We start from the raw sequence: 14476 nt of genomic DNA, 5'->3' as shown, positions 1-14476 counted from the left end.
GGTTGACATAAGCCACAGCCGTGGCATTGTCCGACTGAACCCGCACCGGGCGAGTCGCAAGGAGAGGAGTCCAATGGGAGCGGGAGTGGAAAATCGCCCTCAATTCCAAAACGTTTATCGGGAGACGGGATTCCTCCGTCGACCAGACACCCTGAACTGTGAGGTTCCGGAGAACACCTCCCCAACCGATGAGGCTGGCGTCGGTGGTGACTATCGTCCAGGAGAACGGAAGGAAGGACTTTCCTGACGATAGGTTCAGGGGAGACTGCCACCAAGGGAGAGACGCTCGAACTTGCCGGGACAGACGAACAGGAGTGTCTAGACCCCGAGGGTTCTTGTTCCAGAGGGCAAGGATCATCTGTTGTAGCGGACGAGTGTGAAATTGGGCGTACGGAATCGCCTCGAAAGAGGAGACCATAAGGCCCAGCACCCGCATGCACTCCCGAATGGTGGGACGTGGAGAGCGTAGAAGGAGCACCACTGCCAGACGAATCTGGGAAGCCTTGGAATCTGGAAGAAACACCCGAGAAATCAAGGTGTCCAAGATCATCCCCAGGAACGAGAGTCTCTGGGAGGGGTGCAGAGAGGACTTGGGGAGATTGATCAGCCATCCAAACCGTTCCAGGGATTGAACCGTGATTCGGACGCTGTCCTCGGCCTGTGGAAGAGACTGAGCTTTTATCAAGATGTCGTCTAGGTAGGGTAACAAAGAGATGCCCCTGGTGCGAAGAAGCGCCATGAGAGGCGCCAGAATCTTCGTAAAAACTCGAGGGGCGGTTGCCAACCCAAAAGGTAGGGCGACGAACTGGTAATGACGCCCCCCTATGGCAAAGCGCAGAAAGCGATGGTGGGACTCTGCAATAGGGACGTGCAAGTAGGCGTCTTGAATGTCCACAGACGCGAGAAATTCTCCTGGAAGCAGAGAAGCAATAACGGAGCGAAGGGACTCCATGCGAAACTTCCGCACCCGTAGAAACTTGTTGAGAAGTTTTAGATCCAAGATTGGACGCACTGACCCCTCTTTCTTTGGAACAACGAACAGGTTTGAGTAAAAACCTGTCCCTTGCTCTTCTGGGGGAACGGTGGAAATGACACCACGGTCCAGAAGAGAGGAGACCGCAAAAAAGAGGTCAGAGGCCCTGGCTGGATCCCCCGGAACGCGAGAAGGGAAAAAACGTTCCGGCGGGCTGGACGCGAACTCCAACTTGTAGCCGGACGTCACCACTTCCAGAGCCCAGGCGTCCTGAACATGAGCCCTCCAGACCTGTTGAAAGGAGAGCAGACGGCCCCCCACCACGAGGGATGGGGGCACTCCTTCATGCGGAGGGTTGCTTGGGAGCAGGAGGACGGGCTGACTGCGCCCGAGGCCGCCAAGAGGGCTGGGGCTTGAAGAAAGGCCTCTTGCGGGAGTCCTGGGATCCCCCTGCTGATGAGGACGACGGCGTCCTGGCAGTGGAGAAGCGACGAAAGGACTGGCCCCGGAAACCTGAAGGCCGAGACCGAAAGGGACGCTTGGTCCTGGACTGGGGTAGATAAGTGCTCTTGCCCCCTGTTGCGGCAGAAATGAATTCATCTAGTTGAGCCCCAAAGAGCCTGGACCCTTCAAAGGGAAGGTTAGCGAGGAAACGCTTGGATGAGGCATCAGCATCCCACACCTTCAGCCAGACCTCCCTGCGCTGAATGACAGAGAGGGCCGAAATACGGGCAAAGAGGGAGCTGATGTCCATTGAAGCCTCACAGAGATATTTAGACGCTTGAGACATCTGGATGATAAAATCCAGAGTATCTGCAGAGGCGTCCTGCTCTGACAGATCCTGGTGGTGGCGCTGCAACCACGTTGTAAGGGCTCTGGCGACCCAAGCCGACGCAAAGGCCGGTCGCAGGGAAGCGCCCGCCAGCGAGAAGATGGACTTGGAAAGTGAATCCAAACGTCTGTCCACCGCATCCTGCAGAGAGGAACCGTCTAGGACGGGAAGGGCCGTGTTCTTGGCTAACCTGGCCACCGGAGGATCTACCTTAGGGGAAGAAGTCCACTTTTCCACTGTGTCAGCTGGAAAAGGATAAAGCGTATCCATACGCTTGGTGGCCGAAAATTTTTGATTAGGTCGATCCCAAGCTTTTGATAGAACCGCAGTGAATTCCTCATGAATAGGGAACACGGCGGACTCCTGTTTCTTGGGTGGAAAAAGGGAGAACTCCCGACTAGTGGAGGGAGGAGAATCCCCTTGTATATTAAAAGTGTCACAGACAGCTGCCACCAACTCGGTTACCATGGTGGAAAGCTTAGGCAGGGGTTCCCGCTCCGTGACTTCGTCCGATCCGGACAATTCCCCATCGGATTTGCGCTCCCTGCGAGGGGGAGAGTCAACCGGGCATGCCTCAAGGCGAGGGGGAGAAGCGGAGTCATCCGAGGAGGAATGCTGCCGCTCACGCTGCCTTTTAGAAGTCAGACGCCCTCTGTGAGAGTCACTGAGAGGGGATGGAGTGGTGGATGCCACGGGAGTAGTAGCCGCCATGCGCTCCATGAAGGACATGGCTGTCTTGGCAACTAAGGCCAGATCAGCTGCCGCATTAGACATGGCGGAGGCCCAGGCGGGTACCGCTGGATCCGCAGGGGCAGAGGGAGGACCGGGCTGAGCAAGAGAAGGAGGCTGATCCTGTCCAGGAGCAGGGCATGAGTCACAGGAACCAGTGACAGAAAAAGGCCTAAGGCATATTTTACATGACTCCAGTGGAGCCTGAGAGGAAGCCTTGGAAGGCTTAGGCATGATGGTATTCAAAAAAAGATTTCCTACCAGGTTGCTGCAATTCCTACCACCCAGGCAACAGCAGAAGTCTCCGGTCACCGAGAACTGAGGAGCTGCACGGCCGCAATCCAGCAGAGTCTCCGGCGTAGGGAGAGACAGAGCTGGACGCTGAGGCTCCGCCCCCTTGGACACGTCATTGCGGCGCGAAATAAGCGCGCGCGCATTTCAAAATACACCCCTTCGCCAGATACGGCGCAACGGGGGTTAATATCGGGAGGAGCAGGCCGGCGGGAGCTGCAGAAAGCGCAGCGGCCATAAGATAAAATAAAATACACTCCTTCAGTGCCAAGATTGCCGCCGATGCGGCCATAGTCTGAGCTGCAGGCAGGTAGGCAGACGCAACCTGTTCCCAGAGTCAGTGGAATCACCAGCCCTCCCCAGAAGGGCCCCCTCCCAACGGGAAAAAATGCCCCCAGCCGGTCCTTCTCTAGCTCACCTCAGGTTACAGAGCGCCAGACAGACGACATGAAGGGGTGGGGGGAGGGGGGAAGGAGGGAGATTGAAGCAGGCAATACTTATCTGCACAGCATGCTCCCTCGATGTCCAGACCAGCAGGGATTCACCTCTTCAGATGTCTGACTCCAATCAAGGAGAGCAGTGCTCTGGTGGAGGGTAGGCAGCAGGTGTCCCAGCAGCTGGTGGGATGCCAGAGCTAACATGTCGAGCCTGGATCCACTTTTCTTCTGTGGGGGAATGGGAGGTAGCCAGGAACCTTCAGAAGACCGTGGCAGACCCTCCACAGGGGCCAGGAAAGCGCAATGCTGACCTGCGTCCCCATCTGAAACCAGAAAAAAATAACAAACAGGAGAAGAATAAATGTCAACCTCCTTTAACGGACACTAAGCAAAGACTGAAGTTCTCCTGGAGGTGCCTGGGGGTATAGCCCGAGGAGGAGGAGCTTCTTTTTTTGCATAGTGTCCCTCCTAGTAATATCTCTAAGCTATACCCATGGTCTGTGTCCCCCAATGGAATGAACGAGAAGGACAGTTTATGGGAGTTGTGAGAATTGTTAGTCTTTTGCAACAGTTTACTAAGGGAAGAGGCAAATGCAAGCATGGTCTTCCTCTATAACATTGATCTTAGAAGGTGACCCCTACACTCTTGATAGGTGGGAGTGGAACCTGCACCTACCAGACATTTATGGCACATACCTTGGATACACCATAAATGGGTCAGATTTTAAACCTATTTAAGTTTTATGGCGGCCTTGGGAGCTACTAGAAGTCAGTGGGGAGGTAACCAGATGGGGGGGGGGGGGGGTGTACCTGCAGAGAATGATAATGGCAGCACTGATTGGAGTCAGTCTGTGCAGGTACACCCCCCGAACTGGTTACCTCCCCTCTGTACCCTTACTGAAGGCTAATCGCAATCCATGCATAACTTCAAGTAGAAATAATAAAGGCATGGTACAACATAGAGCCATAAGAATAGATTCTCCAGAATTGTTATTACATGGGGGATGCATGAAGCTATCAAAGCAGAAATGTCAGGGGAGGTGACAGGTCCTCTTTAAAAATAAAAAATAAAAATCCTTGTTTGCAGTTAGTCAAGTAGTAATGTGAACACAATAATGTGGCATATGAAAGCCATGTGAAACTGGTCCTAGACTTCCAATAAGGGACATATATAGGCACTCTATATATGTGTCATTAATCATTAATATGAAAAGCAGCATGTAACGGACCTGTGCAAGTGCCTGCAGTGGTGCAATAAGTGCACTGTGTGCAATCTGGATATCAGGCAAATCTCCATGTCGATAACTTCTATAAAGAATGACTTGAGCATCTTTCTTCATCTTTTGCTCAACTTTTATTTCCTTAAAAATAAATGGATGCATTCATTATATGTCTGCATTGGACATTGTCAGTTGAGGAAAAAAAACACATTTCAGGAAGCCAATGACTAAATTGTAAATTTTTTGCATGTGATGACTAAAGAGATAAAAGTGGCAGTATCTGAATACAGAAGAAAACAAAGGAGTCAAAAGAAGTGACAATCTAAAGTATCCTCTAAGAAAATTATAAAAATATATAAGGTACAGATACAGTTGTAGAAAATAATTTCAGGGGAACTTATCAGGTATTTAGTGCTGCCATCTCAGAGCAGAACAGTACTGCCAGCATGCTGACTTGGGCAGTGCGCCTGTTGCCTATTAATATTGTGTGGTTTGCATAAACTCACTGTCTATCGTTTCAGAGAGTGGCCAGTGCTGTGCAGGAAGAGTCTAATATGTCGCGATATGAAGGCTCCCCCCACTGATGACAGCTTTCTCCCTACACACAGTAATAGGGTGAAATCTGTCAAACAGAACTAAGGCTGTAATAAACCTGCTGATGTTCGGCCACATCATTACTAACGAACATTAGTAGGGACTCTAATTGCACCCGCACTGAATCCGGACCCATTCACTTCAATGGGGCTGTTCAGATGAGCAGTGATTTTCACGCATCACTTGTGCGTTGCTTGAAAATCGCAGCATGTTCTATATTCTGCGTTTTTCACGTAACGCAGGCCCCATAGAAATAATTGGGGCTGCGTGAAAATCGCAAGCATCCGCAAGCAAGTGCGGATGCGGTGCAATTTTCACGCATGGTTGCTAGGAGATGATGTTAGTAAATTGATAAAAGTCAATTTACTGTATTATTTTTCCTTATAACATGGTTATAAAGGAAAATAATAGCATTCTTGATACAGAATGCTTACTAAAATGTGGCTTGAGGGGTTAAAAAAAATAAAATTAACTCACCTTATCCTGTTGTTCGCGCAGCCGGCATTGTCTTCTTTCAGGACCTGCGCTGACGTCACCGCACTCACCACGTGGTGAGCGCGATCACGTCAAAGGTCCTTTTGTAGGTCCTGAAAGAAGAATTAAGAAGACTATGCTGGCTGCGCGAACAAGAGGATGAGGGGAGTAAATTTTTTTTTTATTTTTTATATAGTAAACAGGGCACTCAAGGAATCGTGACCATGTATTGGAAGCAATTATGAGCTTTATTAATAAAACAAATATAGTTAATAGATAAAATGGTAAATCACAATTGGAGATGCAATGCAATAAACTACAGATAAAATATAATCGACAGATAAAATATAATCGACAGATAAAATATAATCGATTGGCCAGACCAAATAAATAATCGATAATCCGATCTGATATATCTTCGGTCCAATATTTATGAACATCCGAAAAAACTTGGTCATCCGAAAAAACTTATTGTGGATAAGTTTGCTCGTTTTATCGAGACCACAGTCATTTGACTTACAATTGTTCACTTTGTTACGGCGGCGTCCCGCCGAAGCAACGTGGGTAGCGGCACTCGCTACTGAAAAGCTTGCAAGCGAATATAATCCTTTACCTTTGGGTCGACCAAAAAATCATCCGATAATATCACAAGAGTCTTCAGATGTACTCACTCCCAAGATATGCCCTTTGATGTTTGTAGCAATATTCAATCAGGAGGTTGGCAGCGGCTCTCTGTTCGGTTATGGTCGTTTCATTGGTAAGGTAGGTCTCTCAGTGCAAAGATGGGGTGTGCGTTGCTTGAAAATCGCAGCATGTTCTATATTCTGCGTTTTTCACGTAACGCAGGCCCCATAGAAATAATTGCACTGAGAGACCTACCTTACCAATGAAACGACCATAACCGAACAGAGAGCCGCTGCCAACCTCCTGATTGAATATTGCTACAAACATCAAAGGGCATATCTTGGGAGTGAGTATATCTGAAGACTCTTGTGATATTATCGGATGATTTTTTCGTCGACTCAAAGGTAAAGGATTATATTCGCTTGCAAGCTTTTCAGTAGCGAGTGCCGCTACCCACGTTGCTTCGGCGGGACGCCGCCCTAACAAAGTGAACAATTGTAAGTCAAATGACTGTGGTCTCGATAAAACGAGCAAACTTATCCACAATAAGTTTTTTCGGATGTTCATAAATATTGGACCGAAGATATATCAGATCGGATTATCGATTATTTATTTGGTCTGGCCAATCGATTATATTTTATCTGTCGATTATATTTTATCTGTAGTTTATTGCATTGCATCTCCAATTGTGATTTACCATTTTATCTATTAACTATATTTGTTTTATTAATAAAGCTCATAATTGCTTCCAATACATGGTCACGATTCCTTGAGTGCCCTGTTTACTATATAATATAGGCTCTTTTGTATTGAGTGAGTGGTCTCAATCTACAGGAGCACCTGGTGCCGTTTAGGTGTTCTTAGTGCGACATCTTACCTATTTATTTTTTAACCCCTCAAGCCCCATTTTAGTAAGCATTCTGTATTAAGAATGCTATTATTTTCCTTTATAACCATGTTAAAAGGTAAAATAATAAAAAGAATAGAACACCTAACCCAAACCCGAACTTCAGTGAAGAAGTCCGGGTTCAGGTCTGGCTACCACATTCAGATTTTTCTCACGCGCGTGCAAAACGCATTGCACTCGCGCGGAAAAAACTGAACATCGGAACGCAATCGCAGTCAAAACTCACTGCAATTGCGTGCCTACGGGTTTCCCGCAATGCACACGTAACGCATCCGGAGCAAATCCGGGACGTCAATGTGACAGAGACCTAAAAGTGCTGCCAGTTATCCGATGCTCGTTCATCGGGCAATCGCAATCTTTCAGCAGGTATAAAAATCAATGTTTGCCAGCGGCAGATCGTGCTGTGTAATCACTGCCTGCTGCCAGAAAATAATGATTCTGTATGGGGTCGAGCAATGACATTAGTTATCACTCCTGCCCATACTGCGAAAGAGAGCGCTGCATGCAATAGCAGTGGTCTAATGAGGAACAGGGCATTGCCAGGAAGGCACGTTTCCTTCCTGACAATTGCGTGCAAAATCTGCAGGTCTAATACAGCCTTAAGGTGCTGCAAGCATTAAACACATTAAATAGTGAGTTTGTGCAAACTATATGATAATCATATGTAAAAGGCACACTGATCAACTCAGCAAGCCTGTCCCTATGCATGCTGCTCTTAGAGGGCAATATTAAAAGCAATTTGTCACCAGTTTTATGGTGCCCTAACTAAGGGCAGCATAAACTGTTGACAGATCGCCTTAACACTGGATCACTTATTTTAAAGGGTTGTGCAGTGTGATGATATTGATGACCTATCCTTACAACAGGTCATCAATATCAGATCAGCACCTCACTAATGACCTGCTTAAGGAGGCCATGGAGCTCGTGCGAACATTGCGTTCTCTTCAAAGCTGATCGTTGGCGGTGCCGAGAGTCAGACCTGAGGACAGGTCATCAATATCCCACTGCACAACCCCTTTAATTGCCCCAGTTGATTTGCTAAAATCTTATATTGAAGAGCTCCAGCACCTGCCTAGGAGTCCTGATATTCATGAGCTCCTGACTGCAATATGGAAAAAATGTCAATCAGTGGAAGAGCAGAGAAAGCCAGGAGCTCCTGAATATCAGGACTCATCGTCATGTGTTGGAGCTGTTCGGACTTAAGCATAAAAGAAATGTCACCAGAAATTACTATTCTTGTCTGCAATACGGACAAGAATAGAAAATGCTCAATAATTTGCGGATTGGACACATCGGTGATTCACGCGCTTTTTTTTTTTTTTTGGGAGGGGGGGTGTTTGCAGACCCAAAGAAACCACAAGTGCTATCCATAAAAAATGTTGATCAAACGTGGATTCAAAATACAGTCTTGCATGAAGAATAGCTGTCACAGCTTCTAACCGTAAATAAGGCTGGTGGCAGTTGAAGGATGTAACTAATTACTATACAGATTAACCCCTTGAAAGTCGCCACTTTAAAGATGGTGCTCGCCTACGCGTGCAGTGGGCGCCATAGCCACCAGGTTTCTGCTGTTTCAAACAGCAGAGACCCGCAACGGATGTGTGCGATCAGCCCTACGTCTGATCGCATACATTTAAAGAGGACCTTTCATAGATTTTTTTTTATTTTTTTAGTTTAATTAAAGGGGTTCTGCACTTTGTTTAAAGTGATGATCTATCCTCTGAATAGATCATCAGCATTTGATCGGCGGGGGTCAGACCACCAGGACCACAGCCAATCAGCTGTTTGAGAAGGCAGCGGCACTCCAGCAGCTCCGCGGCCTTCTCACTGTTTACCGCAGGCCCAGTGACGTCACAACTAGTATCACTGGCTTGGGCGGGGCTAAGCTCTGCTCACCTGAGTGGAGCTTAGCACCACCCAGGCCAGTGATACTAGTCGTGACGTCACTGGGCCTGCGGTAAACAGTGAGAAGGCCGCGGAGCTGCTAGAGTGCCGCTGCCTTCTCAAACAGCTGATCAGCGGGGGTCCCGGGTGTCGGACCCCCGACGATCAGAAGCTGATGATCTAGCCAGAGGATAGATCATCACTTTAAACAAAGTGCAGAACCCCTTTAAATACCTTTCCTTACCAGGTACCCCTGTCCCGCTGATGCCGACACCTTACCTGTTTTTTCAAATATCGCTTGTACGCCCCGCTGTTTTCCCTCCCAGTATGTTAATACTGATCATCAGTACAGGGAGGAGGAGAGGCCAGGGTTTCTCAATGGACATCTCCTTCTACCTGGTCGTGCCACAATCCAATCACAGCGGAGAGCGTCACAGTCAGGTAGAAAAAAAAAGCTCACCTTCTCCCTGGCAGTGACGCTCTCTGCTATGTTTGGATTGCGCTAAAGCCAGGGAGAAGGAGACGCCCATTAAGAAACCCTGGCCTCTCCTCCTCCCTGTCCCTTCAAATCACCCCCCTTTCACCAAAATAAAAATACTGAACCAATAATAAAAAAAAAAAATACACAACATGGGCATTGCAGTGTGCAAAAACACACGTACTATTAAAATATAACAATATTTATCCCATACGGCAGTAAAAGCATTTAGTGGCGATGACTAAAAACTTCCTCATCAGCATCTCATGTACCTGATGAAAACCATTCCTAGACTTCAGGATAAAGAAAGGAGAAGGAAACCAACCTTTTCCCTTTTCTGCTCCGCTACTCCTTTTTTAGCATAAATGATACTGAGCTTTTCCTTATCTTTTAAGAAACGTCGTCGCAATCTTAAAATTTCCGATCTTTCGTCAATTCCTGAGTCATAATACAACAACATTTTTACTTCGGTACTTCAAAAGTTCACACAATAAATTATGAATACTAAAAAATAAAAATCTCCACACCTTATCATGCTTTCTTCAGTACAGATACAATAAATTACATCTGGTAACATTAAAATCTGAACATACATAAATTATCTTTCGTCATTCACATCTCTGTTGCGGCAGAGAACAGCCTACCGGATCTTCTAATTCACGCTAGATCCCCATTGATTGCAATGAGGTCCGGCAGTGATCCGGTCGATTCCTAGCAGGAATGCCAGGTTTCAGACAGATAAAAACCATTGCATGCAACGGTTTTCATCTGTCCGACAGCCGGCATTTGCTCCAGATCAGGCAACCAGATCTCTGAAACGGAGATGTGAACACAGCCTAAGCCATCCTGATATGCCCTGAAAATGTGTATCCCCCAAGGAATAACATTGATAGAGCAACTTTTATTTGGGCAATCTTGTCAAGACAGGCATCATCAGACCCCCAAGTCATCATCTGCCTTGTATTCTGATCCTGTATGTAAAATGGGGAAAAAGTGTAGGAAACTTGTGTGAAATTGCACCAGTTTACATTTTTTCACAAATTATAAGCACAGACACATTAGTAAATATTAAAAGACAAAAACATGCAATGCAACAATTCACTGCAATATAGAGTACAAAATTGCATAATAATTACAAGTCCTACACTATAAGTGAGAGATACTTGGCAAATCGTTTTGTACAAAATTATTTGAGCCCGTCTGCCGCACGTACCACCCTGTCTGCCCTATAGGCTGATTTTAATTACTGTTGGTACATAGTCAGGCCTGCTCCCCTTCACTCACTGAAGCCATGGCACCAGGAGTGAGATAGTTTGTGGACTCTCATGGCAGTCCTTGGTAGCCATTTGGCGCCGGTGGTGTTGTGGAGTGGGCCTGCTGTGGAACCTACACTCCCTGAAGTGTATGGTAGCCGTCATGGCACCTAACAGGTAGAATTTCGTGTAGGAACCCGTCTAACAGAGATCGCCTTGACGTGCGGCAGACGGGCTCAAATAATTTTGTACAAAACGATTTGCCAAGTATCTCTCACTTAAAGTGTAGCACTTGTAATTATTATGCAATTTTGGACTCTATATTGCAGTGAATTGTCGCATTGCATGTTTTTTGTCATTTAATGTTGTTCCCTGCCCTAGCAATGTGCTCCTGCGGTTTGGTTTGTGCTGACTGACCCCCTTTTTTGTCTTTCTTTGCAGTTTGTACTGGAGGTGTGGCTGCCTCCTCAGTCATGCACTCCTGACCACCCTGTCTGCCCTATAGGCTGATTTTAATTAGTGTTGGTACATAGTCAGGCCTGCTCCCCTTCACTCACTGAAGCCATGGCACCAGGAGTGAGATAGTTTGTGGACTCTCATGGCAGTCCTTGGTAGCCATTTGGCGCCGGTGGTGTTGTGGAGTGGGCCTGCTGTGGAACCTACACTCCCTGAAGTGTATGGTAGCTGTCATGGCACCTAACAGGTAGAATTTCGTGTAGGAACCCGTCTAACAGAGATCGCCTTGACGTGCGGCAGACGGGCTCAAATAATTTTGTACAAAACGATTTGCCAGGTATCTCTCACTTATAGTGTAGCACTTGTAATTATTATGCAATTTTGTACTCTATATTGCAGTGAATTGTCGCATTGCATGTTTTTGTCTTTTAATGTTGTTCCCTGCCCTAGCAATGTGCTCCTGCGGTTTGGTATGTGCTTACTGACCCCCTTTTTTGTCTTACATTAGTAAATATGTATCAGCGTGCTATAAAGCAGGAGGAGATTGGAAGATTGATCTATAGTTTTGGGGAGAAGCTTCTGTAATTGCTTGAGTTTACACAGGGACGACTGCCATCACGGAGTAGATTGGCCACTGGACTACAGAGCTCAGAAAGAGCAGATTTAAATTAATAAAATACAATTCTACTGAATCTTTTTCCCAAAACATATATATTATGGTGATAGATTCACTTTAAATACAAAAGCACACACAGTTTTAAACCTTAGCTAACATACTGTAGCTCTTTTTAGACTACAGTATTTATTTGTGAAGTACACAACAGAACAAAACCATGATGCCAGTATAACAGAGCTTAAAATCATTATTTTTCTTAGATCTATATACAAATTGAAAACGGGAGGAATTCCAATAATGTTGTAACTTTTATTAAATGGACAGTAGTTAAACTTTCTATAAAATCATAGCATATAAGAAACTATGCATCCAATATTCAAATAAATTAAAGATGTGTAATCTGAATAGGAATATTGTCCATAGCCAGCTCACCTCCATGCTCCAAGGATCCCTGCTGCTCGGAGTCCACGTGTGAACGAACCACATTATACAAAAAGAAGTATCCAGCATCTTGAGGATTCTAAAATTGCCCTTTTATTCAGACATAAATCCATAACTATACAAGTAGCCAAAGACAGTCGAAACAATGGCTATGGGCTTCAGACACATACACTGTGTCTTTAATCATATTAACTGCTATGAATAAGGGCACGGTGTGTGTCCGAAATGCATAAACGTTGTTTGGACTGTCTTTTGGCTACTTGTATAGTTATGGATTTATGCCTGAATAAAGCCCCAATTTTAGAATCCTCAAGACACTGGACATTTTTTAGTATAGTGTAATCTGTATACTTTGTATTGAACTATTAAATAACAAATGGATTTATAAATTATTGTAACACTGGACAAAGCATGCGTAAACAAATGTTAAACACAAAACTTAAAACCTAATGATTCTTTCAGAAAATGGCAAAATCATCAAGAGATGAGACAAGATCAGTATGCTGATCACCCGGGCCATTAAATTTAGCATCTGCATTGCTACTGGAAGACTGGATAGAAGCCGGCAAAAATATTTAAAGGGTTTACCCACATGGACTTCATGGAAGGGGGACCTATTAGCCAGTGCCCATAGCAAATCTCACTCTGGAGAACCTCAGAAAACATATAATATCATATGAGATTCATTGTAATACATTTCATCTAGAAGCGAGGAACCATCAGACAAGTTTATTATTTTAAATATCTCACCTTTAGTTTTGCTGTCAGTTTCATCACCTGGAAGTCCTAGTCTGCGTTTTCCAAAATTAGGTCCCAAAGGTTTAAATGATCCCCTCTGAGCTTTTTCACTCCTTCTACTTGTAAACAGCAATGCTGTAGAGAGGGACTCTGAAGAATCAGCAGAGAAACTGCCCAAGGTATCCAAAGTATTTCCAGTCAGCCAGTTAAATGAACTCCTGCCACCTGCAGGCCAACCCAAAGCGAGAAAAAAAAAGCAGTCATCAACTAATATTAGGACAAAAGTACTACTGCATACAAGGCGTTTCAAACGACAAAATGAAAAAAAAGAAAGACACAAACGTACCAATATTCTGTGTAGGTGTGAACTGAAAGTGCTGCTGTGTTGCTCTTACTTGGCCTCCCTCTGGCTCCTGCCCTTCCTGAAAACTTTGTGTCCTAGACCTGTAAATACTTTGAGAAGCTTGAGTCTCCACAAACATGGGAGTGAGGATAGTGCTGCGGTTGCGCCAATTGGAATCAACAGTATAATCCTAAATGAATGCAAGAGAACCATGATAAAACTAAAATAACACTGTACCCATGAAATAAATGGAACTGCTTGACATAATAGTGAAAAATGAATATTTCACCTGAAACATGCACTCAGAAAGTGGATACTCAAACATTTGCCTGATGTAATCTGGGCTTCGACTTGTCATTTCAAGAAGCAGGTTTGTGGCCAGACTTAGAAAGTGCTTTTTAATTTTGGGGGAACACAAAGAGAGCAGTATAGCGACCAATCGATCCGATGTGCCAGTTGGCAACCGTGGTTCGGTGCTCCAAAAATTTCTGACAATAAGTCTATAATTAAATGCACAGATATTAATTTAGAAGCAATATTATTGTAACTGGCAAGAAATCATAATTAACAGATTTTTTTTTTACCTGATGGGAAAATTGAAAGAAAAGGTACTATGCAAATAACACACAGCAACAACAAGAAAAGCTGAATCAGACCTTTGCTGTATTAGGCTAGGGCTACACAATGAGATTTGTTGCGCAACATTTTTTATAATGGCAGTCTATGGTGTCGCACTGCAACATGTGACACAATGTCCTATTACAACACCATTATATTACAACTATCATTATAAATGTTGCACGACATTACTGCAACATAAATGCGGCAGTGTAGTTTGACAAATGTCGTCGTGTAGCCAATTAAAGGGAAAGAAACGGGCCGCCCCTTTAAAAAGGTTGTCCAACTTCAAGAGTGTTTTAAGTAATCCCCCACCTAGCAGAACCTGTTAATGGAAGCATACTTCCCTGCTTCTCGACACTCGGTTCCAGCTCTGTAGATGCAACACTTTCTTCACTTCACTTTGGTCACTGCATCTAAAAACGTTCAGCATGTATAGAGTCACATGCGCTGTTGCAACCAATGACTGGCCCTGGCATGTTCTCCGAATGGCCCATAACCAGTAATGTGCCGCTTGGGGGACACATCACCACTGCGACCAATCATTGGCTGTAGCAATGTACATGAT

General features: G+C 45.3%; 1 protein-coding gene across 1 annotated transcript in view; it reads right to left on the bottom strand.

Annotated features, from left to right (window-relative positions):
- The window catches only part of PRKDC (protein kinase, DNA-activated, catalytic subunit), a 448398-nt gene that overhangs the window by 120640 nt on the left and 313282 nt on the right, over positions 1 to 14476 (bottom strand). The window contains 5 exon segments of the mRNA XM_040433446.1: positions 4492 to 4623; positions 9769 to 9881; positions 12960 to 13172; positions 13294 to 13480; positions 13580 to 13790. Coding sequence (XP_040289380.1) covers positions 4492 to 4623; positions 9769 to 9881; positions 12960 to 13172; positions 13294 to 13480; positions 13580 to 13790 — 856 coding nt within the window.

Source organism: Bufo bufo, chromosome 5 (assembly GCF_905171765.1).
Source record: "Bufo bufo chromosome 5, aBufBuf1.1, whole genome shotgun sequence".
NCBI lineage: Eukaryota > Metazoa > Chordata > Amphibia > Anura > Bufonidae > Bufo > Bufo bufo.
This window is presented reverse-complemented; position numbering and strand designations above follow the sequence as displayed.